This window comes from Lontra canadensis, unplaced genomic scaffold, assembly GCF_010015895.1.
Source record: "Lontra canadensis isolate GAN:19392208 unplaced genomic scaffold, GSC_riverotter_1.0 scaffold59, whole genome shotgun sequence".
Lineage (NCBI taxonomy): Eukaryota > Metazoa > Chordata > Mammalia > Carnivora > Mustelidae > Lontra > Lontra canadensis.
The window spans coordinates 1,854,181-1,878,024 of NW_022631053.1; the positions used below are offsets into that span (position 1 = coordinate 1,854,181).

General features: G+C 58.6%; 1 protein-coding gene and 1 long non-coding RNA gene across 2 annotated transcripts; one reads left to right on the forward strand and one right to left on the reverse strand.

Moving 5' to 3' along the window:
- Positions 1 to 1,641: 1,641 nt before the first annotated feature.
- Positions 1,642 to 22,592, forward strand: RARG (retinoic acid receptor gamma). The gene is made up of 10 exons (XM_032876676.1): positions 1,642 to 1,899; positions 2,643 to 2,709; positions 6,290 to 6,618; positions 17,584 to 17,732; positions 17,950 to 18,091; positions 18,790 to 18,950; positions 19,138 to 19,314; positions 19,685 to 19,889; positions 20,326 to 20,484; positions 21,269 to 22,592. The coding sequence occupies exons 3-10, from the start codon at positions 6,435 to 6,437 to the stop codon at positions 21,466 to 21,468; spliced, it is 1,377 nt and encodes a 458-aa protein (XP_032732567.1). The 5' UTR covers positions 1,642 to 1,899; positions 2,643 to 2,709; positions 6,290 to 6,434; the 3' UTR covers positions 21,469 to 22,592.
- On the reverse strand, positions 16,534 to 20,327 carry LOC116878871. Its single transcript, XR_004384901.1, has 4 exons — positions 19,945 to 20,327; positions 19,679 to 19,831; positions 19,123 to 19,350; positions 16,534 to 16,948 (listed from the first exon to the last, which is right to left on the reverse strand). It is a non-coding gene; the product is annotated as an uncharacterized LOC116878871 (long non-coding RNA).
- Positions 22,593 to 23,844: the final 1,252 nt, after the last annotated feature.

Consider the following 23,844-nt stretch of genomic DNA (forward strand, 5'->3'; position numbering starts at 1 on the left):
AATTGGGGCCACATTCACAAACCGCACTTGGGCCCACCCTTCTTCCGCCAGCCGCCAGCATCAGGACAGGAGGGGTTAACTCCGTAGCCTCCTGGCAGGATCCCTGCCACACAGGCCTGCGCCATCCCACCACAGCCTGGATGCCTGGGTCCAACTCCCTGACACTCGCCCCTCCTGTGCTGCTGAGTGCTGCTCCCAGGGTAACCAAGCAAAGTCAACAGCAGCCAGGCCACCTGGGGACGGGACCCTGGAGTACCTATTCCCAGTTCTTTCCACCCCTGGAGTGAAAGGGAGGGCCTTGTCTGCACCCCCATTGACGTCTCCTGTTCTCCTGAGAGAGCCGCAGCACGCCCCTTCTTTCCCCCTCTCCGTCACCTGACTCTGGCTACCAAAAGTGGCCTTTCCTAGGAGGAAGGACACCTGGCCTCCAGGGTGGCAGTGAGGACAGAGCAGAGTAATTTCTGTATGGAAAATGTGATGATGTGATCAGGAGCCCACGTCCCCAGCGCTGGTCACCCAGGGATTGTTGCTGGGGGAAGGTCCTTCGGGTGCGTCCCTCCCGCCCAGCTCAGCCCCTATTACTGCTCCCCTTCTCTCCTTTCTCACTCCCACCCTTTGTGCCTATGGAAGTGTTTGGGGTCCATGCACAGAGCCTGGATTTCAGACCCCTCCTTTTCTCTCACTCTGTCTGCAGTAGAATGGAGACAAACCCCTGGGTTCCCACTGTTGGCCTGAGACTCTTTGGTGGTCATGCTGAAGTCAGACACACACACACACACACACACACACACACACACAGAGTCAACAACATTCGTGGCGCATCTACCAGGCAAGCAGGCGCTGGTTAAGGCCGACACACACCCTCTGCTTGGGCTTTCTCCCTCACACCCAGCCCCAGGCTCCTCCCACTCCCAGCTACAGTTCCTCCTGCCCTCCTCACCAGTCTCTCCCTCTCCAGATCCAAGGTGGGGACAACATTGGCAGCCACCGACCCAGCGACCCTAAATCCCGGGCTTACTTAAGGCAGGGTGAGAGGAGGAGGTCTTCCACAACCCCTCCCCTGCCTCAGCAACCCCCCCAAATCCCACTAGGTAAACCAGTTTGCTCCTGGCACCAAAAGACGACCTGGGATAGGCTAGGGGAAGTAGAGACTACCTTGACCTGCAGGTGAAGGCTGAGCAAAGGGTAAAGACAGTGGCATTTGCTTCGTACCCAGCAGCCCCATCACTCCACCCCCAGAGATACAGCTCCCATCGTCTCCCCTCGGGAGGTAGCAGAGACTGGCTTCACTGAACCACACAGCCGGGCCAGGGAACCCAACCAGTACCCCTAAATGGCAGGAAGGAGAAAAGTGCCAGAGAGAAAGGGTGGCATCATGGGCCCAGGACACTGACCTCTTCTGCCAGCCTTGCCCAGCCTCCTGGGGATGGAGCCACGGAAGCCCAGCAAATGGGAGGGGCAGAGACCCAGGCGTCCGGGGCTGCCCCGCCCAACCCCCCTCCCACCCACCCCCGCCCCCCAGCCCCAGGGCACCGAGGAGGGAGCCGGGCAGGGGCAGGCGGCAGGGGAGGGAGGAGCGAGGGCGGGAGGGGGAGGAGGGAGCCGGGCTGGGAGGGAGGTGGGGGGGTGGGGAGGGAGAAAAAGAAAGAAAATATTTTCCGTGTCCCCGCCTGCAGAGTCAGTGTGCGGTTTGGGAGAAAATGTGTCGGATATTTTGGGGCGGTCACGTGGGCGGGCGGGCTCGGAGAGGCCCCGGGACAGTCCCAGCCTAGAGCCCGTGCCCCCCCAAAACCCCCCATTGCCGCGAGCCCCTGACACTGCGACGCCGCATCCCCGCGACCGCCGGACGCCGGGACCTCGGGGCGTCCGCGGCCTCCCTTCCCCCTCCCTCCCCTCCAGGTGAGTCAGGCGGGGAAGCAGGCTCGCCGCCGCCCGCGGACGCCTGGGTCCCGGCCGAGGTGGGCTGGGGGCGGGGGCGCGGGGCAGCTACGCCGCTCAGTCCCTGCCTCCGCTGCTCCGGCAGTCCGCAGCGCTGGAGGGGCTTCCTGCCCAGCTTGGGGGTCAGCCCCGATGCGGGAGGGAATAGGGAAGATTTAGACCGACTGGGGCTGGGTTGGGCTTCAGCGAGACTTCATTTCGGGAGAGCGCTTGGGGAACAGTCTTCAGCCAGGGGGTTTCTAGCCTACTTTTGCGCTTTGGAGCCTGAGGGAAGACAGGGTTCCCTCCTGTGTGGAAGGACCTCGCTAGCCCTCCCTCAGGCTTCCCCAGGGGAGTCTGACGGGTGAACTTCTGGTCCAAACTGGTCCAGGTTCCTCCTTTTCTGGTGGAATGGCCCAGCTGAGACATCCAAAGGGCAAGGAGACATCCAGAGGCAAGTGCTCCGAGCCCTTTGGGTCTGGAGTTTTCAGAGACAAGTGGATAGGATAGGGGTCTGAGAAGGTTCCTTAAACTGCACTTCTGTATTCCCTGTCACTTGTCCCCAAGCAGGCTGTGAGTCTTTGCTCCCTCCAGCCAAGGATGGGGGCTGCTCAGGAGTATTCAGGAGGGGAGCCCAAAGGGAACAAAGGAAGAGCAGCAAGACTGGGCCAGGGACCTAGGAGTCCTAGTCTGGGAGCCCCATTGACATGCCTCTCTGTCTTCAGCAGTGACAGCCCAGTCCCCTCAACCTGACCCAGTATGTAGGAGGGCAGCTCTGCAGGTGGCCAGAGGGTAAGAGTACGCTTGGCTGGGGGGGGGGGGGGCGGGGGAGGCTGAGGAGGGGTCTGTAGGGGGAGAAGCTGAGATGACTGTGCCCCTTCAGGGCCCATGTGCAGGGTAGGTGCAATTCCAGACCTCAGGTCTGAGGCTTCTGCCCTTAATGTCACTCCTCTGATGCCGAGTTTGGGTTGAGGACCACAGGCAGTGTCCCATATCCTTGAGGCAAGAAGAGAGAGGAAAGGGGTGGGGGGCACGAGGTAGTATGTGCAGGGTGCCTGGAGCATGGGTATCCCAAATAGACACACACACACACACACACACACACACACACACCACATGCATGCTCCCGTACACACATGCATGCACACTGTAGCTTAAAGCCTGGTAGGCAGGACAGGGCACACCCCCCCCATCCCGGCACACCCCCACCTCTGGCTCAGAAAGCCACCTAACTGGCACCTCCAGTTCCCCCCTCTGCCCCACCCTGCCCGTGCCCTCCATTGCCCACACACATTCCACTGGCATTGCCCGCCTGCCTGCCTCCTGGGCACTGCCCCTCCCTGGGGCCAGTGAGGTGGAGGGAGGGCACCTGGGGATGAGAGGTGGAGACTCAAGGGTCTGGACTCCCCCAAGGGTGGCACAAGGCCAGGGAAACCCAGGCCACCGCTGCCTCCTGGGGAGCAGGCTGGGGGCCCAGGCTAGAGCAGAGGATGCCTGGGTTCTCTGCCCAGGCTGGGGATGGGGTCATGGAAAAAGGTGGTCGTGTTTATACAGGGGGGAGGGGGGCAGCGGGTGGAGAGCAGCCGACAAGAGCAGCTTTGTTCTGAGCTCTAGAGCAGGCAGGGCGGCAGGGAGACTTGCTCCCCCCATCCGGCAGCCCCCTTCATCCATGCCCTCCCTCAACTCCACCTCAGCCCTAAGAGAAGCAGCTTTGTAAGGGCCCCTGGTCCCCTAGTCAGCCCCGCCTCCATCTGAGGTGGCATCTTGGGAAGAGAGAAGGGTTCTCTTCCTTCCACAGGTTCCCCAAAGAACCAACGCTTCTGGGTCCCTAGTGCAGGATTTCCTTTTACTCTCTGTACCACTGTCCTCTGTCCCTTGGTCCCTTCCTCCACCCAGAACCTAAGACCCTCTGGTCCCCTTCCCTTCCCAGCCAGGGCAGAGGAACCAGGGCTCAGAAATGGGTGACTCTCTGTGTCCTTCCCCTCTCCACTCAACTCTAAAGTCCCTTTTCTGAGGCAAAATAGGTGGAAGCCCAAGGCGAGCTGAGGTGTCCTTCCCTCATTACAGCTTCATTCCTCAGTAAGGACCAGGAGTCTGAGCATCCCTCTCTGGGACACCGACATCCTCCTGCCCCACACTCAGGTCTCTGTTTCCCACCTGTAAGTGAGAAGCAAGGACAGTGAGTGCTGGAGCCAGAGCCGGGGGCCCAGTGGAAGGCAGTCTGAAGAAGATGGGGGGGCTCTTGTAGCTTCTCACTCTTGGCATCCTAGGGGTTAATCCACCTGGAATGTGGCCCAGCCTGTTGAGCTATGGCCCAGGGGCCTCTGGGGCCCGGACTCCTGGCTCCACCTGGGCTTAAGCAGGGATGAGGACTTGAGGGAATAGGGGAAGGAAAAGGAGGAGGACCCTAGGGGCTTGGGGGTCAGCCTTTTAGGCCTGGGGAGACACTGGGCTGAGGAGTCTGAGGGCACTGGGGATATGGGTGATGCCTCGTGAGGAGCAAGGGTTCCTTCTTGCATCAGGACTGAGTGAAGGGTGGTGGTGTTAGGGTCTAACTTCCACAAGAGAGTTTACCCTCAGGAGTTTGAAGGCCAAGGTAGATGAGAGATAGAAAAGAAAGAAGGGAAGGAAGGAAGGAAGGAAGAAAGGAAGGAGGGAAGCAGAGGTACAAAGATGTAGAGGTAGGGAGGAAGGAAGGGAGGGAGGAAGGGAAGCAGAGGTACAAAGATGTAGAGATACTGATCCTAGAAGCAAAGACTGATGAAAAGAGATGCAGAAATGCCTATCACCTACCTCTGGGCCTGCCCACTCCATGATCTGTATGTGTTTCATTCTCAGTTTTTCTCTGTCCTTCTGCACCACAATCCATTATGGTTCTGGCTGGTAGAGGAGGTACCCAGGCTGGGTGACTCTCCTTCCCCCTAACTCCCCTAGAGTGGGCAGTTCTGGGGTTCCTGGGAAAGTCAAACTTTCCTTTGTCAGAGCATCAGGAGAGAAACCACCTGCCCAGTCCTTGGATTCCCATTTCCTCTCTCCTTCCTTCCTTTGTCCCTCCCCTGGGCTCAGGTTAAACATCTACTGGGGCCTGCCACACTTGAGGGAGGGGAGGATGTAGGGAGGGCTTCCTAGAAGCAGAGGGCTCAGAGAAGACAGAGAAAAAGAGTTGGGGAAGTAAAGTAAAGTGAGGACAAGGAAAGAAGCTGCTCCCTGGCCTCATACCTAGCACTCAGTGGGGCTTCCATCAACATCTGTGGTTTTGAAGGAGAGTAGGCAAGACAGGTTAGAGAGTGAGGGATAATGGAGATAGAGATCAAACTGGGAGAGGGGGAACTGGAAGAGGGAGTAATGAGGAAGATGGGGACAGAAGGAAATGCTAACTACAAGAGAGGTATGGAAGAAGAGAAGGTACAAAGAGAAATGACAAGAGACACATGGTATTTAATATGTGCCCTAGATTATTCTAAACGCTTTACATATGTGAAATCATTTAATCCTTACAACAACCTTATGAAGTAGGCCCTATTATTCCTAACCGACAAATGGAAACTAAAATTCAGCAAAGGGAGATTAAGTAACACACCTAAGGTCCAGCTAGTGAGTGGTGGGGATCAATGCTGGTAGCCCAGCTCCAGAGTCAGGGTTCCTAACCACTGGACCACTACTCCTTTCCAGAGAGATGTAGGGCCCCAAACTTACAACAGAAATATGTTTGCTTTCCCCAGAGTGGTAGAGAGTTTAAATAGTCTCTCTCTCTTCTTCTTCTTCTTCTTCTTCTTTTTTTTTTAAGATTTTAAAAATTTATTTGACAGAGAGATCACAAGTAGGTGGAGAGGCAGGCAGAGAGAGAGGAGGAAGCAGGCTCCCTGCTGAGCAGAGAGCCCAATCCTTTTTTTTTTTTTTTTTTTTTTTAAATAAGCTCTACACCCAACATGGGGCTTGAACTCACAACAGGAGGGTTTGAATCCTGGCTCTACCACGTACAGCCTTGTGATCTTAGGCCAGTCGCTCAACTTCAGTTTCCTCCTCTGTGAAATGGGAATCCTAATTCCTACCTCCCAGGATTGATGTGAAGGTTAAATCAAGGGTCTAGGGCTTGCTCTTGGGCTTCACAATCACAATCACAATCACGTCTCAGCTTAGGGGTCCTCTCTGCCGGGAGTCCTAAGACCTGAACTAGTTTACCCTTCCCTGGAGAATTTTTTTCCTCAACCTGCATAAGATCCTGCCCTGCCTCCTACCCTGGGGTAGAGCTAGGGCGGTGCAAACCTTTAGAAGCATGGAGGGAAAAGGCTTCAAGTGAGAGAGGGCCAGGGGGCTTGGAACCTTCTGGTGATCATTCTCTTATCCTTCCCTTTCCTCTCTTTCTCCCCAGGACTCTTGGAGACCCAGTGGGCAGGCCAGGAAGGGCGGGCACGGAGCCTCCCAGGCTGGGGCAGTGGGCATGGGCGGGGGCTGTGGCTGAAGACCTCCCCCGCCCATTGCAGACCCCAGGGGACTCAGCCTCCCTCACCGCAGCGATGGCCACCAATAAGGAACGACTCTTTGCAGCTGGTGGCCTGGGGCCTGGATCTGGCTACCCGGGGGCTGGCTTCCCCTTCGCCTTCCCAGGGGCTCTCAGGGGGTCTCCACCTTTCGAGATGCTGAGTCCTAGCTTCCGGGGCCTGGGCCAGCCTGACCTCCCCAAGGAGATGGCCTCTCTGTGTGAGTCTCAGGGACCTTGGGGGATGAGGGCAGGGGGAAACTGGAGGACATTTAGAGGTGGGAGCTAGAGAACATTGGCACCCTAGTTAGCAAGGCGGGCAGGGTTGGGGGTTTGATCTAAAGGAATAGGGGACAGGGGTTGTGGGAGGGGGTTTGGATGTGGAACAAATGACATTGTTTGCAAATGAGAGTTCTCCTGCCCCCAAAGCCTAGAATGTTGCCTCCTGAGTCAACTGGCGGTGGAGAATATTTTTTATGGGCAGCCAGGGGTGGGTCTGGGGAAGTGTGAGGCTCCTGCCTGTATGCTGTGGTGGGTACAGTGGGGGAGGAGCTTGGGGGGTGGAGGAGTCTGGAAGGCCAATCAGCTGATTGTGATCAAGGGGTGAAGTTGGTGAGGCAGCTTAGAGGCAGATAGCACAGAAAGGAAATGAAATAGTGCCAGGTGCCCAAAGATGTGTGGGGTCAGGGAACTCTCCTCTTGGTGGTGGGGAGGGTGGAAACAGCTGCAGAGAAGGTGGCCCTTATACCATAAGTAATCCGGGGAGGTAAAGGGGGGTGTTCCAGAAGCATCCTCTCCTCCAGCCATGTGGGTTCTGGACTCCTCCCCTCCCTCTAGGTCTGGCATGGTGCCCACATGCTGTGCAGATCCCTACTTGTTCCTCAGGCCTGCCCTCTTTGGGATAAGCCTTTGAGTGCTGACAGCAGACAAGCATCAGGCCTCTCCTCTTCCTTCTGGATCCTCTTGCCTCCCACTTCGTAGTGGGTCTTCTTGACCAAGCTATGACAGGCGTGGGTGCCAAGGGGCTGGAGGGCTGGGTGGCTGCGTTCTGCCGGGGGGTAAAGGGGCAGCATGTGAGCAGGTGTAGAGAACCCTTACCTGGAAAGAAGGGGCAGTGATGGAAGGAGAGGCACAGGGAAGGGCATAAAGCCGGAGGCCCAGAGACGGAGAAGGAAAAAAAAAAAAAAGACAGAAAGATAAAGACATCCTTTATAGCCCCGCAAGGTCAGGGGGAGAGAGAGGTGGGAGAGAAAGGGCCCTGCCTTCAGGAAGGGTGCAAACGGAGGGTTATGTGTTTGTGTGAAGTGGTGACTAGATGGGCTGGCAGCTCTAGTGGAAAGAATGTGCTCATCTGGAGAAGGCGTGTGAATGTGTGTGTTTGTGAGTGCACACGTGTGTGTAGACCATATACAGTTGTCTAGGCACAGCCTGTCCTCGAGACTCTCTGCTCATACACGAGATTCCAGTACGCACAACAGAGTCAGTGTGAGGACGCGACATTTAATTGGGCTGTTGAGGGTGTGTCTGGTTGCTGAGGCCTGCTGGTGGCACTGTCTGTAGACCAAAAGGGGATATTTGGGTGGCATACAGGTGAACAAGAGAGCACAAAGCCCCCTTTTTGGAAACCTCAGCTGGGCTTCCTCTGCCTCATTTACACGCCATGAATCTGTCCCAGGGCCTGAGGAGGGAGGAAGAAACCACCCATCGCACAGAGAACCGAGAACCCTACAACTCAGTGCCTTGGGACTTGGTTTCCCTAGGTTCTGGGAGAGGCCACTAAGGGAGCGAGGAGTAAGGAAGGAGAGGTGAAAAAGAATGGTAGTGGGGGAATGCTGAGAGCATGTGGCCAAGTCCCCAAGGAAGTTCTCCTGTGCCCTGGACACACTGAGATCAAGGTCAGGGATCAAAGCAAGGTCAAGGCAAGGGAATGGGTCACACTGGGCTCTTTCCCAGCAAGGCTGCACTGAAAGGGGGGAGGGGGACTGAAAGGAGAAATCCAAGGGAGGAGCCAAAATCAGGGAAGGTAGTTGGGGAGGGTGTGGCTGGCATGGGGGACAGGCCTGGGCAGAGAGGTGCTGGTGGGGTGGGGAGGAGGGGAAGGCTTGGGTCCAGACAGCCTGCATGGGAGTGGGGCATGCAGGGCCCAGTGGCAAATGAGAGGGAGGCAAAGGGGAGGGGAAGGGATTCTGGGGTCTGGGAGACCTCACATAGTGGGAGAGCAGCTGAGGGGTGAAAGGGCATAGTCTCTCATTTCTCTGCCCCATTGTCCCTTTTTGCCTAGGGCCACCCAGTGGAGAGGGATTGGAGGCCTAAGTCGGATGCCAAAGTCACACTCACCTTGAGTCTGTGTCTCTCTCTTCGCTCTCTCTCTCTTAGTCTATGGGAGGGAGGGTGGTGCATGAAGGAGTCTGGAACTTCTCCCTGAGGCTGCCTCCTGGATCCTACTGCTGGGTCCCTAGCACCTTGGAGACATCCACGTTGAGAAGGGAAATCTTGCTCCACCTCTTGGGGTTCTCCAGGGGCCTGAGTGGGTAAGGCAGGCATCTCAGAACTGGGGAGGGGAAAAGGGAGGGGGGCATGTGTTGTGGAGGCAAGCACAGGCCTGTGTGCATGGAAAAGCAGAGGTGTGTGTGTGTGTGTGTGTGTGTGTGTGTGCGCGTGTGCACGCATGCGCTTGTCCCAGTGTACATGCTCACACGGATGCATGAAACCCTGGGGTCTGCGTCTCTCTGTATCTCTGTGTTTATGAACACTGATGTGTTCTGTTTGCTTTGTCAAGACTACAGGGAACAGAGTGGGATGGGAGGGAAGGGAAGCCTTGCCCTCTTCCCTGCTTGAGGAGATGTCTGTGGTATAGAGGACCTAGCCCTGTTTATCCTCTGAACTTGGTGACAATGTCCCTGGGGCAAGGAGCCCAGGCTGCACTGCACTAAGTCACATGGAGCAACTGAGGGCAGGCTGGCACAGGAAGAAAAAGAGTTCTACTTAAAAGAAACTGAAAAAAGACAGACTCAGGGACCTAAGCGAGGTGACAGAGAACTATACAGGCCAAAAGGCACAGACACAGAGAGAACCCAGACGCTGGGAGAGGAGGCCAGTAGAACAGGCGGGTAAGGGTGGCGAGCAGGCGGAGACGAGGCCTCCTCCAGGAAAAAACCCCAGCCCACTGCCTCCTTCCCCTCCCCTCCCCGGTCTCCACTGCTCAGGCTCGGGCTCCAGCTCCAGGCCTACACAAACGGGGCTTTGATTGCAACAGGAAACCTCTCTGGCGGGGGGAGCTGGGCAAGCCGCCGCCACTGGGGCCCAGGCTGCACCCCCCTCTCCTGGCCCCCTACCCAGTCCCAGCCCCCATCCTGCCCGGCTCCTTCCTTACACCCCTGCTTTGGGCCCCATCCCTCATTCACACCTCCCTTCTCTCTTCTGCTGCCCCCTCCTCCAGAGACCCCCTCTCCCCATCTTCCTTCAGGTGGGACTCCTAAGTTAGGACTTACCCTCAAGGTGGGGCTTCTTGCTTTGAAATGCCCCCTCTTCACCTTTTTGAGGGACGGTTTTGGAAGAAAAGGAGAATTTAGCATGAGGAATTCGGAGCCACTTATCCTCCAGCTCCATCCAGAAGGTGGCAGGAGGGGGGAAAGGAGGGGTGCATAGCAGTAAGCTATTCCTCCCTCCACAGTCCCTCGTTGGCCAAACTCATCATTGCTGGGGTGGTAGAGGCTCGGAGGGGTGACCATGCAAGACCCTGAGAGCTAATGGCCCTGTTAGTGGGGGGAGGGGTACACTTCCCTGCCTCTGAGGTCTTGCCTTTGTGGGGCTCTAGCTGGGAGGGGTGAACTGTGGTGGTGGTGGGGATCATAGATGGGGAGGGGGGGGTGAGTCAGGCAGCAGCCCCCCCTCATACTCCCACCAGGCTGGTGGAGAACATCTGGTTCCCATGAAATGCTAGAAGGCTAATGGGTCTAATTGCTGCAATAAGGGCTGGGGGGACTTTGGGGATAAGAAGGGGCACTAGATTCCCCCATCCTCTTACCCTCTCTTCAAGGCTGTGCTAAGACTGTCTAGAATGGGGGGTTGGGGTTGATGGGAAGGGTGGGCCTGGCACTCTAATGCCTTGTCCCTTATAAGGCCCCCTCTCCCTGCAGTGCCTGGGAAGCACACACAGATGGGGTCATGAGGAGTGGGGTGCATCTGGTGAAGAGAAAGGGGGGCTATTGAGGACTCATGACTTCCTGGAGCCCTCCACCCGCCTCCTGTGCCCCACTCCCAACCCCCCTCCCTGTGGCCTGGCCACTTCTGGTTCTAATTACCAACCAGGCAGGGCTGACTTAATTGGGACCTTTCAGATTTCGGAGGAGGAAGGGGGGGGGGTGGGGGACTGACAGCCTGGAGTTGACTAATCAGGGCTCTTTTCCCCCTGGTTTTGGGGGTACTTCCCATTTTATACTTAATTGATTTTTTTTTTTTACCACTGCCCAGAGACTGACTCAGAAATCTATCATTCCCCCACACCTTCTTTTTGTGTGTGTGTGGGGGGCTGGATTGAGAAATGGGGTATTTGAGGTCGGGGGCAAGAGCAGGGAGCTCACATTGTGTTGGAAAGAACACTGCCTTCCCACTTCATCCCCACTTCAAGGGCCCCCCCCCCCCCCCCCCCCCCCCGCCACCCCGCGTCAGCCCTGCCACCCCGGCCGCACTCCCCATCCCCCCCCCATCCACGAGCCAGGCCCTCCTTCCCAGCCCTGCCCCCCCACCAGCCCGCCCCCCCAGTCCCGGGCCACCACTCCGGCCCCTCCTCCGCGCCCGCCTTCCTTCCCTGCCTACTCCTGGCACCCCTTCCTGCTCTTTATTCTTCCAAACTGGCGCCCCACTTCTGCAGCACCCCAGTGCGCCCCCCACCCGGTACAACAGATTCTTAGAAAAGCGCGCCCCGCCCTGGCCCAGCCGCAGCAGCCGGGCGGGGGAAGGGGCCGGCCGGGCGCCGCTCCCGCTCCCCCGGCGCTCCCCGTGCGAGCGGCGCTGACAGAGCCGGCTGGGCCGGCCCGCCGGGCGGGCGGGCAGCCTGGCGGGCGGGCGGGGCGCGGGGGAGGGGGCGGTTTCCGGGAGTCGCCGCCGCTGGCGCTGTCCCGGGGCCAGGGTCCCCGATTCGGCCGGGCGGCGAGGGCAAACTCTTGACGTGGCCAAACCCCCGCCCTCCTCACCCACTTCTCCGCCGGGCGAGGGCGCTCAGTGCCCGGAAGGGGCTACCGAGGGGACAGCGAGGCGGCCCTCGGAGATCTGAAGGGCACTCAGTGTGGCACTGAAGGGGAGAAGGGCCAGTGACTGCCCATGGGGGGTGATGTGTAATGGCTCTGAGAACAGTTGACGACCGGACCCGAGAGTTACAGCCGAGAGGGGCCCTTGGCTCTTTGGGGCCACTGGCACGGTAGAAAGCCTGGGGGAGGGGAGCTGGCACTCAGCAGGGCAAGTTCATCGGAGGCGCGGCTGGCACTGTAGGGACAGTTTGGGGTGGCAATTTTGTGCTCGGAAAGTGAAGTCAGGCTCGAGGAAGGGGCACTGAGAGAGGCGGTGGAGCGCCTGGGGAGCGTCAGTCGCGGGACGGGGCTGAGAGGACTTGAAGGGAGGCAGCCCGGGACGCGGCGAAGGGAGGACGGCTCCGGCTGGGAGGGGTAGACTCGGGGCTGCGCAAGAGGGGGCGGGGGACTCCGCGGCGGCGCTGGCGACGGCCGGGGGGGGGGGGGGGGGGGGCCGGGTCAGGAGGAGGTGAGCGCGCCCGGCCACCCGCCCCGAGGGGGGTTCCCGGAGAGTTCACGGCGGGAGCGCGCTCCGGCCCTTCGACCGGGGGTGGGGAGAACGGGAAGGAAGGAGGAGGCCGCGCGCGCCGAGCCGCAGGAATGTACGGTTCGGCCCCGAAGCGCGCCCGCGGAGGGAGAGGGAGGAGCCAGGCCTGGGAATGAGGGGGTGGAGGTAGTGCAGGTCCCCGAGCTCCGGAGAACTGCCGGGCGCCCGGAACCTCCATGTTCCCCTCTCCCCTGTCTTCCTTGATACCCCTGCCTTCCTTGATACCCCTGCCTGTATCGACTTGTGTGCAAAGAGTGCTGGGGAGGGGAGGGGGAAAACTCAAAAGGAAATGCGTGTGCTTGGTTCCTTCACTCCTTCCCCCGTTCCCGACCAGGGCACGCGCCGAAGTGCAAACGCGTGCAAAGCCTCGGGGCTGTGGAGAGAGAATGCTTAACAGCATTCTCCCGAGCTAGATGTGCTTGCACAAGCGTTTGTGCAGCTATGGTTTTGTGTGCGTGCAGATAAATGCATGCGCACTGTTGCATATTTGCAGATACGTGGTGCCTACCTAGATAAATGCATGCACGGATATGTGTCTAAGCAAGCGCGCGCGCCGGGTGCGAGTGTGTGTAAGTGTGCGCTCCACTCCCAGCTCGGCTAATCTTAGTGCCCGGCCCCCTTCGCTCTCCAAGCCCCACCCCCCACCCCTCCAGGCTTCGCTTTTACAAAAGGTCTCCCCAGTGTTAGCCGCCGAGGCGCCCAGAGTGAGCCGCACCGCGGCCGATGCGGCAGTCCCGGCTTTGCGCCCCGCCCAGTCCCTTTCCCCTGCTGGGGATCCCCCTCTTCCCCGCCCACCCCTTACCCCCCATGCAGCCTGGCGCCCTATGCTAGCCTTCCCCCTCCCCCCCTCCAGGAGCGGGGCGCCGCCGGGGGAGGAGGGGGAATCGGCTGCGGGTCCTTGGTGTTCCTAGCACCCAGCTTCCCTCCAAGCCCGGTCGCAATGTACGACTGCATGGAAACGTTTGCCCCGGGTCCGCGACGGCTGTACGGGGTGTCAGGGCCCGGGGCCGGCTTGCTGCGCAGAGCCACCGGCAGCTCCTGTTTCGCCGGATTTGAGTCTTTTGCCTGGCCTCAACCCGCCAGTCTGCAATGTAGGTACCAGAGCCCAGGGGTGGGGTGAGGGGTGCAGGAGAGGCAACACCTCCCCCTTTCCGTGTGTAAAAGGTGGAACCGGGGTGCAAGCGGAGATTCTCACTCTCTCAATGTGAGAGGCGGCTGTGTAGGAAAGAGAGGTACTGGCCCTTTAAACGTGGGGACCTTAGCGACTCCTTTGGGTGTGTGCTGTAGTGTTTGGAGTGTGTGTGGTTTTTATGGTGGGTGTTTAGGAGCTGCGGTTGATGCCACTCCAGACTTTCTGGGGATAGGGAGACCGAGATGCTATTGGTAGTTTGTGCCTGCAGGTCCGTGGCCCCGGAGGGATATGGCACCCAGAACCGTGGGTGACGTTTGTAGAGTCCATGTGGGAAGTTGGGAGCGTAAAAAATATTTGCAGAGCGTGTGAATCCCTGGAGTGTGCAGCGCCTTACGTAGGCAGTGTGGGTGTGAGTGTAGGGGGGTCTCTCCACGCCGCTCGCCCTCCGACAGCGCTGGCAGGTCCGCACGGCCCTTGAGTGGGGATGTTTGTGGCGTGGGGCCGGGAAGGCGTGTGCCCCTGCGTGGCTGCGGGGGCGGTTTTGGAAAGTGCCGTGTTCGAGCGTGCATCCTGTGTGCTCTGCGTGCGGGGTGGACCGGGTGGTGCACACAACGGGGAGAGGACTGGGCTCTGGCGCCCCTCCCCCACCTTAAAAAGCAACGTTTGGAACTGTGTATAGGGTTGTATGCGGCGAGACGACTTTTTCCTACGGCTCCAACACGCACAACTTCAGTAGAAAGCGAAAAGTTTACCCAAAGTCTGTTGATGGTGGAGGGTGGCCCGCAGGAGGCAGCGGCAGAGAGAACAGGACTCCTGGGTCCCCAAATATCCATCTTCCCCTCTCTGTGAAATGGGAGATGCCAGGCCTGGGGCCCTGGAACCCCTTTCCAGAGCGGTAATAAAAAGCTGGGGACTGAGAGGCAGTAAAAATGAAGTCCAGATGAGAGGCGGCTTTGAAGCCTGGGCCGAAGTGCCTGGAGGGGTGGGTGTGGGGAGGAGCCGGGAGGGGAGCCTCGAACACCCCCCAAATTTACCCGGGGCTGGGAGTGCGCTGGTAGCCCGGTGCGGACGCCGGGGCGAGGGGCTTGTGGGCAGCTGGGAAGGGGCAGGAGGCGGGCGGGGCGGAGGGCGCAGGGGGAGTGCGCGCGCGGGGTCACCGAGCCCCCGCCAACGCGCCTCGCTCCTTGGCACTCTGCAGCGCTGTTTACGAGAGTTCGGCTTTTTTTTTTTTTCCTTTACTTTTTTCTTTACTGCTCTTTTTCCTTTCTTAGTGTATTTTTTCTTTCTTTTTTCTTTTTTTGGGGAGGGGTGCTTTGGGTTCCAGGGCAATGCTGCTCATAGATTGGAGGAGGGAGGTGGCAAGCAGGAGACCGATCTTTGGGGGTGGGATGGGGCAAGAATTAAAAGTGTGGCATTTGTAGGGTGGAGAAAGCATGGAACTGTTATTACTTTGCACCAAATCCTGGCGAATTCTTAACTTTCCTTTCACTGCCCAATAGGAAGGGGAGTTGGGGTATGTTGGGAGGGGGGCTGAGGTGCAGAGACTTTCCCAGGAGGGGTTTTTGTGAGGGCTGGGTCCTTTTTTCAGGAGCTTGGCAGTCTCAGGGACTTGGCTGGCAGTCTGTTTTTTTGCATTTCAATTTGGACCAATAATTTTGGCCTCTAGGGTCTTGGTGGGCTTCAGGCCTGCTCCACACACTTTCAGAGAGAAAGTGTGTCTGCTTTGGGGAAGGGGAGAGGTCCCTTGAGGAGAGGGCCACATGGTGTGTTTGTGGGTGTTTGCCAGAGTCCTGGTGCTGCGCTGGCAGGCTGGGGGTGTTTGTCTGGTCGTGGAGCTGCTCTCTTGCAAATGTGAAGCTGGGTGTTGTGGCAGTGACTTGTGCCTCCACCGTGTGGCTGGAGTGAGTGTGCTTTTACCCCTGCCTGTGTGTTCTCCCACTCCAGGGGCCGGTTGGGCTATGGCTGCCCATGGGTAGTGTGTCTGCTTTTGTGCCCTGTGTGCTGTCGATGTGTGAGTGTCTCCAAGGAGGTGTGTGTCAGACTGTGAGTCTGGGATTCTCAGCCCTGTGCCTCGCAGCTGGGAGCGTTTACAGCCGGTTATAAAGAGGTTGTTTGAAGCTCCGCTCAGCCTGGCCAGGAATTTCCTCAATTTCAGCAATTTGGGCTTTAAAAGGAGAAAAACCTAGAGCCCACCCCCCTCCTCCCCAGCAGGGGCCCCTGCCTAGCTCTTGTTGGGGTCTCGGCCCAGGGCTGAGAAGGGACTCTGAGCAGGCCTAGGCCAATTAGCTCTCTTGTGCCCTTCGCCCCCAGAGCCCCTGGGCTGCACTCTAGGGTTCAGGGGGCAGGCTTGTGCCAGAGGGGTGCCCAGAAGGGGTGACACTACCACTTAGACAGGAAAAGTTGTCCCCAGGGCTGTCTCCCTGCGGCCCCCAATCTTGTAATTGCCTGGCACTGCCCTATGCCAGTCTGACCGCACCCAGGCCCTTTTGCAAGAGAGGAAATGAGGCAGCGCTCTGCGGGCAGGGAGGGCGTCAGCGCTGGAGCGAGCACCACCCCACGCACTGGCCTGTGGGCCGCACTTGTGCCCTCCTAGGATATCAGGAGGGGTCCTGAAAGGCATTCCAGCCCACCCCGCATCTCTCCGCCCCAGCACCTCCTGGAGTCCCCCCCACCCCCACCCCGGTCCTGAATAGATGGGAGGCACCTTTCCTCCCCTCTCCTCGGTCTTTTTCCAACTGGAAATCTCTCTCCGGCTGGATTCTTATGCTAATGGGGTCTGCGTGTTGGAGGGTGGGGAGGGCTTCCCTCCTGTGGGGTGGGTGGAGCTAGCCCGGAACCCCGGCATCCTGGGCATTCCTTCTGCCCTGCTGGCGGCCTGGGGCGGCCCTTTTGACCAGGTGGGCCACGGCAGGTTAGAATGAAGAAGGTGCTCACGAGGTGGGTGTGTGGGCCATTCCTCAGGGAGGGTCTCAGCGTTTTCTTGCACTAATTGGGCCCTCTAGGTGTGGGCATCAGGTCCTACCGGTTGTATAATTTATAGATTTTTCCAGCCTTGGAAGATGAACTACAGACCCAAACAACCAGCAGAATCAAAAAGGTCTCCCAAGTAGCCTCCTGAATAGGAAGGGTGTCCTCCCGGCCACACATGCTCAGTGTGGTGGGGGCTGAGAACCCCCCTCCCCACCTTTGAGCTGCAATTGGGTATTGGTGTGGGAAGTTTAGGAGTGAAGACCTAGGCTCAGAGAGGGTCCAGAGGTAGCTCCCCTCCCCCATGAGCCCTGTTTACCTACTGTCACCTGACTTTTCCTGCTTTGCTACACCCCCAGCCTCTTCTGGACCTGAGAATCGGAGCAAATATCTCGGTCTCTCCTTCCCCAACTTCTCTTGAGTCCCTGCCAGGCCACTTAGACTTAGTCAGAGGACCTAAGCGGCTTGGCTCCACCATCAACTGGTAGTGTGGCCCTGCGTTGGCCACTTCCCTCTCTTGGCCTCCGTTCCTCCAGGTGTAAAATCAGGCTATTGCATATCCTCTGACCTGCTTTCTTGATACTTGTGTCTCATTTGCTCCGCTGCCTCAGTGGTTCCTGGAGAAAAGGACACTGGCAGTTATTTGTGGGGAGGGAGCAGTATGAGAGGCAAAAGCTGGAAGATTATCCACCATGTACTACTTGAGAGAAACTGAGGACCTCTTCCATCTACTGAATACCCCAGCAGGTCAACTCCCTGGGTGCTAGCTGCTACTTGCTTACTGGGCCCCAGGACTCTTGCCTCATGAGGAGGAAGGTGGTGGGAGGTAGACGACCTGACGAGGTGGACCAACATGGACGTGATAGACAGCGACTATAGAGTGCAGATCACAGCCCATAACCCCTCCCCCTGACCACTTGATAGCTGGGGAAACTGAGGCCCGTGGCAGTTAACTGCCAGTATGACCTGGACCTGGAATTTGGGGAACTGAGCAGTGTCACGAGGGCTTGGACTGGCACTGTTGTGCAGGGAGATGGCCCGACTGCAGAAGGTGCACTAAGAGTGGTTTTCTGGAAGCGTTTGCTCTGGGGATGTACGTGGTCGTTGGGACTTTAAGTCACCTTGCCAGAGATGGTGGTGGCACCGCTGAGCTGGACGGAGAAGTGGGAATGGGGTGGATGTGTATAGTGAGGATGCCTGGAGAAGTGAGGGACCCTGCTCCCTGACCCTCATGTCACTGCTTTCCCCCCAGCGGTGGAGACCCAGAGCACTAGTTCAGAGGAAATGGTGCCCAGCTCGCCCTCTCCCCCTCCACCTCCTCGGGTCTACAAGCCTTGCTTCGTGTGCAATGACAAGTCCTCAGGCTATCACTACGGGGTCAGCTCCTGTGAAGGCTGCAAGGTGTGTGAGTAGTGGGGGTGGGAGCCCTGGGCCTCGGGTCCAGACCAGAGGGGCAGGACCCTGTGCGTGAGTGGCTCTCACTGGGGAGCGGGAGGGGCTGCTTTGCACAGACTTGGCCCCTAGTCTGGCGGGGGCCTGGGCCGACCCACAAGGCCCCAGAGAGGCTGGTATACTCCCAGCATCCTGCTTCACTGCCCACCCCCACCCCCAACTCCAGGGCTTCTTCCGCCGCAGCATCCAGAAGAACATGGTGTACACGTGTCACCGTGACAAAAACTGTATCATCAACAAGGTGACCCGGAATCGCTGTCAGTACTGCCGGCTACAGAAGTGCTTCGAAGTGGGCATGTCCAAAGAAGGTATTGCGCCTCCCCAGTCTGGCCAGAGCAGGAACCCTCCGGGCCCACAGGTCGTCGCTACCCTCTTCCCGCTGGCCTGCTGCCACTTCCTTGACTTCCGGGACCTGGCCTGCCTGGCCTGCCTTGCCTGCCTTGCCTGCCTTGCCGAGCTGCTTCTGCTTCTCGGTCCCTGGCCCATCCTATTTGATGAGTGCCCGCCCATTCACCCAGGAGGCCCCACCCCTTGCCCTTCTTCCCTCTCAGTGCTTAATCCTTCCTCTGAATGAGTGAATGGGGGTTACTGGCTCTCTTTGCCTGGTTTCATGGGGAGATATTGGTGGGGGGGGCTTAACAGTCACCTCCCTGCTCCCAAGACTGAGCCTGAGGTGGATCTGGGGTGGCCCCCCTCCCCTGCACCATTGTGCTGCCAAGGCTATAAGTGGATATCCTGCCGCCTGCATATCCTGCCCCCCCCCCCAGCTCCTGCAGGGTGACAGGAAGGGCAGGATGGAGCCGAATGGCTTGGGGAGGGAGCAGGGGCTGCAGGCCCTGGGTGGGGCTGGAGAGAGCCAGCCTGTGAATGGGAGCTCATAGGAGCTAGGGAAACTGAGGCAGCGATTAGGGTCCCAGGGAACAGATGTTCATGATAAGGACAGAGGACAGGATAATTAGGGTGAGAGGGGATACCCTGACCCTCTCTGTGTGCCTTCACCCCCAAGCTGTGCGGAATGACCGGAATAAGAAGAAGAAAGAAGTAAAGGAAGAGGGGTCGCTTGACAGCTATGAGCTGAGCCCTCAGTTAGAAGAGCTCATCGCCAAGGTCAGCAAAGCTCATCAGGAGACCTTCCCCTCACTCTGCCAGCTGGGCAAATATACCACGGTGAGTCCAGTGAGGGCAGGGGACCCTTCACTTTGGAGACTGGGTTGGGGTTGTATTGAGGTCACGGTCTAGTGCTGAGGCCAAGGAAGGGCAACAGAACGCAGAGGGGAGAGCTTGGGGTTTGGGCAGAAAGAAGATAGCCCCCAGGGCAGGCTTTAGCTTGCATTCCCACCTGCCTTCCCTGTAGAACTCCAGTGCAGACCACCGGGTGCAGCTGGATCTGGGGCTCTGGGATAAGTTCAGTGAGCTGGCCACCAAGTGCATCATCAAGATCGTGGAGTTTGCCAAGCGGCTGCCTGGCTTTACCGGGCTCAGCATTGCTGACCAGATCACTCTGCTCAAGGCCGCCTGCCTGGACATCCTGGTGAGTTAAGCCTGGTGGCCTGTCTCCCGCCACAGCCTGTGAGGCCAAGGAGTTGGTCTGCACAAAGATCTCATTATCTCCCCCAACCCCATCTCCAATCTGGGACTCCCCAGATCTTCTCTAAAGCTGAGCTTTTTTTGTCTTCCCCCTGCCCAAGACCTGATCCTACACTTCTGGACGCCCTGCCTCCTTCTGACCTCTCTTCCCTCCCAAGCTTTAGATTCCCCCCCTCGCCTCCCTCCTGTGCCTGCTGCAGGTTGCCCTCCTTCTGCTTCTAACTCCCTCCCGTGCACCCCATCGCCTCTTCTCTCCACCTGAGATGGGCTCTTCCCCAGACACAGCACTCAGCCTTCCCTTTGCCTACCTCCAGATGCTACGGATCTGCACAAGGTACACCCCGGAGCAGGACACCATGACCTTCTCCGATGGGCTGACCCTGAACCGGACCCAGATGCACAATGCTGGCTTTGGGCCCCTCACGGACCTCGTCTTTGCCTTTGCTGGGCAGCTCCTGCCACTGGAGATGGATGACACAGAGACCGGTCTGCTCAGTGCCATCTGCCTCATCTGTGGAGGTGCGGGGGCGCCCCCTGGTGGTTACCTGCGCTCCTTTCCCACTGTACCCCATACCTGCTCTGGGACCAGGCAGGAGACCTTGGTCCTTCATTGTTGCAGCCGCACCATGCGCAGACTTCTCAGAGCCAGTACAGGCTCCCCAGCAGCGCTGGGGCCTAGGACAGAAAGGAGAGCAGAGGAAGAGCTGAGGAGATCCCAGATGACTGGTGCTGAGATATAGCGGTCTGGGCAGGAGTGATTTACCAGAGGGGAGAAGGTGTGGGGCCTGGAGCAGGGGAGGTGGTCTGGGTAGGAATCATAGGAACCATAGGCAAAGGGCTGATGGGACAGAGTGGGGGGCCTGGGGGGGCCATAGGGCAGGGCCAGTTGGGGATGGGCCCTCTCACTGTCTCTCCCAACTCTTCCTCTCTCACAGCACTGTGCTTGTTCCTGCAGACCGCATGGACCTGGAGGAACCCGAGAAAGTAGACAAGCTGCAGGAGCCACTGCTGGAGGCCCTGAGGCTCTATGCGCGCCGGCGGCGGCCCAGCCAGCCCTACATGTTCCCGAGGATGCTCATGAAGATCACGGACCTTCGGGGCATCAGCACCAAGGGTCAGTCGTGAGGGCACCCCTTCCCTCTCTGGCACCTGCTGGTCTCTCAGGTCAGGCAGGCAGGCAGACAAGCGAAGACCAGAACAGAGCATCAGGGGCTCTGCACTGGACCCCTAGCTCTGCCGCAGGCTAGTGGGGAGACTTAGGGAACATTCCTTTACTTATTGTACCTTGTTTTCCTATTTGGAAGCTAGACTATACTTAACAGTTACCCCACCAGTTGTCGTGAGAACTAAGCAAGTTAACAGAGCGGGCTTAGAACGGCTCTGAATTAAAACTGCAGCTCCTCAGTGGCTATAGCCACATTTCAAGTGCCCAGGGGTGAGTGAGGACTGTGCTGGACGAAGCAGACAGTGCCATCCTCACAGAAAGTTCTGTTGGACAGTGATGATTCAGAAGGATGTGTGGCAGATAGTAGGGGTTCAGTTGTATTAGCTATTATTCTAAAGCTTAGTAAGAAATGACCTAGGAACAGTGGGCCAGCTGTAGACATGGGAAGGGGGAGCACCTGAGGGATGGGACTGAGAGTTGGGCCGTGATCTTGGAGCCTAAGAATGGGATGAGTGGGCAGCAAACTTGGCAGAGAAAGCAGGTAGAAGCTGCAGCAGAGGAGTGGCCCTCAGGGACCATGGAGTAGGGAGAGGGTGAGCTGGGACAGAGAGGTGGCAGGCTTGTGCTAGGTTCCTATGGTTCCTGTGTGTTCCCAGAGAGAGAAAGGTTAGGGAGATGGCCTCAAGGGGCATGGGCTTCTGCTCCCTTGAACCTCTTTGTCCCTCTGTTGCAGGAGCAGAAAGGGCCATTACCCTGAAGATGGAGATTCCAGGCCCGATGCCTCCCCTAATCCGAGAGATGCTGGAGAACCCCGAAATGTTTGAGGACGACTCCTCGCAGCCTGGTCCCCACCCCAAGGCCTCTGGCGAGGATGAGGTTCCCCGGGGCCAGGGCAAAGGGGGCTGCAGCCCCCAGCCTGACCAGGGCCCCTGACTTCCCTGCCGTGGGGGTTGGGGCTCTAGGCAGCAGACTGACCATCTCCCAGACACTGCCAGTGACTGGGGGAGGACGTGCTCTGCCCTCTCTCCACCCCTTCCAATGAGCTCCTTGTTTTTGCCAAAGTTTCCAGGGGTGCCTCTGTGTTCATCCCCTCCCTGTTCTAACTGGCTCCCTCTCCAGTCTTGGGGGCTTGCTCTGTTCCCATCAGGAGAGAGGGCAGAGGGGTGAGCCTCGGTTTGGACTCTAAAATCTCAGCACTGCCCCTCAGACACCAGGGTCCCACGCTCCCCAGGGCAGAAGGAAGACCCTGCTAGTTCCACAGCCCCTTCCTCTGCCAGGTGCTTAGGCCTCTGGGAGCAAACAGGAACACTAGAGACCAAAAAGGGGGCATGGGGGGCTGAGCCCACCCTCTTGCCCCTGCCCTTGGTGCCTCGTGCCGCTAATGCACCTGCCAGGTGCACGCTGCCCTCGGAGCCCCAGCCTCGTGCCAGGTCAGGTTGGGCCAGGCTGGGCCCTGCATTTTTGGGGGGCCCAGAGGGTGAAAGGGACAGACACAGCTCCGTTAGGCACCTCTTTGCTTGGGCCCAGAGTTGACCTTGTGCCCTCCCTTACAAGCCCCTCCCCAAGTCCTGTGTTGTCCACCACCCCTGTCATGTGCCTTGGGCTTCCCCTGCCTCCCATCTCAGCCACAGGGGCGGGGACCCTCCTACACTACAGAGGGGCCAGAGGATCCCTCTCCCCCTAGTGCCTTCCCCACTCCTTGATCTCCAGAGCAGCTTGGCCCAGGGAAGGGGGTGGGTGGGCGCTGCTTAGCTGATCCTTCCCTGACCCAGAGGAAACCTCTATTTATTTATTAGCTTTTGTTTACACCCTGGACTTGACCCCTTCCTCCAGGGGTCTTGGGAGGGGGAGCCCAGGGCCCCTGTGACCCCTCCCTTCTTCCTCCAATCCCCAGTTTGTATTTAGCTGCCAAATAAGATTCCCACTGGCTCCCCTTTTTCTCTGGGGGGTCAGGGTGCTGTCCCCTCCCCTCTGTTTACATCTCCCCTCCACCCCGCTGTATCGCATATTGCTGAGTTTTCTATTTTTGCAAAATAAAGTGATGGAAACTCATGGCACATGGCTGCCTCTGGGGGGGAGGTGGGGGAAATGACCTGGCTCACCTGGAGAGGGGCTGGGTGAGGAAGGTGAGCCCCTAGTCTACTGGATTTGCAGCTTTCTTAGGGAAACCAGGGAAATTGGATGAGATGCACCTGGATGGGGGTGGTGGGAGGGTGGGGGAAGGGACCCCATGGGGCCTACCCTGGGTTTTTGGGCCTCCCACAGCCACCAGGTGTGCACTCTTAGATTGGACCCTGTGGACCTCTGGGAAGGTGTGAATGGTCCCAGAGGCCTTTAAGGTGTCCCCACAGCCCCGTTATGTATATGTGCATATCTGCCCTTCTCTGGGGAGGGTGTTCATTGAAGCTGCCCTTGGCTCTCATGAGGGTCTCTGGCCCCAGAAGAACCACGTCCCACATCTGAGTTGCAGTGTTTCTGTTTTACACCAACCCTCTTTACTTCATGAGCTTCCCCGCTCTGTGACCCCACTATCACCTCAGAAATCACTCCCTCGGCCCCTTCTGACCCCACTGTTCCCTTTGGTCCTAATATCTCTCCTTGCCCCTACGCGCCTCACCTCTGCAACACTGCCACCCTTAGCCCACTGCCTGTGGCCTCCCCACTCCCCCTCTGCAACTCCCCCTCCATACCACCCCCCCCCAACCACACTGTGGCCCACCTTCCTCACTGGGACCGCACCCTGCCTACCTTGTGCCTGGCTTTCTTCTCGGATGACCTGTGCTGGGAAGACCTGTGCTGGTGTGGGAGAGAGGTTGGGGATGGGGGAGTTGGGGAGGAAAGAAGAGTGGGGAAAAGCAGAAGAAGAAAGTGAAAGAAGCTGTGGAGGAAACCACAGGGCCTGTGGGGAAGGAGGGGTCGTCGCCATAGTAACCCCTGCTTGTGGGGGAAGGGTACAAGGGCTGGTAGGCTGAGGCCAGCTGAAGAAGCGCCCCCACCCCGTTCCAGTGGCTCTCCCAGCAGCGACACTCCTACAGTCCACCTGCCGCTCACACCCACCGAGAGACAGGAGCTTGTCTACATGTGGTGACGTATCAGTCAGTCCCTGCCATGCAGAGGGTCCCTCTGGCAGAGGAGGCCAACTTGTGAACATAGATTTCCAGTCCAGCTCCTTCTCAGAGCTCCCTGTGGTCAAGCGTGGGTTGGGGGCGGGTATTTTCCACAACCCCTTCTCCTCCCAGCCTTTATCCTCGCCCTTGCTCCAGTGGCCGTGACCTCCAGCAGCCGTGACCCCACCCTCGGCTTCTCCCA

Coding starts and splice junctions, on each gene's coding strand:
- RARG (XM_032876676.1), top strand. CDS start 6,435: ATGGCCACCAATAAGGAACGACTCTTTGCAGCTGGTGGCCTGGGGCCT. Junction 6,619..17,583: donor CAAGGAGATGGCCTCTCTGT/GTGAGTCTCAGG, acceptor CTTTCCCCCCAG/CGGTGGAGACCCAGAGCACT. Junction 20,485..21,268: donor TCGGGGCATCAGCACCAAGG/GTCAGTCGTGAG, acceptor CCTCTGTTGCAG/GAGCAGAAAGGGCCATTACC.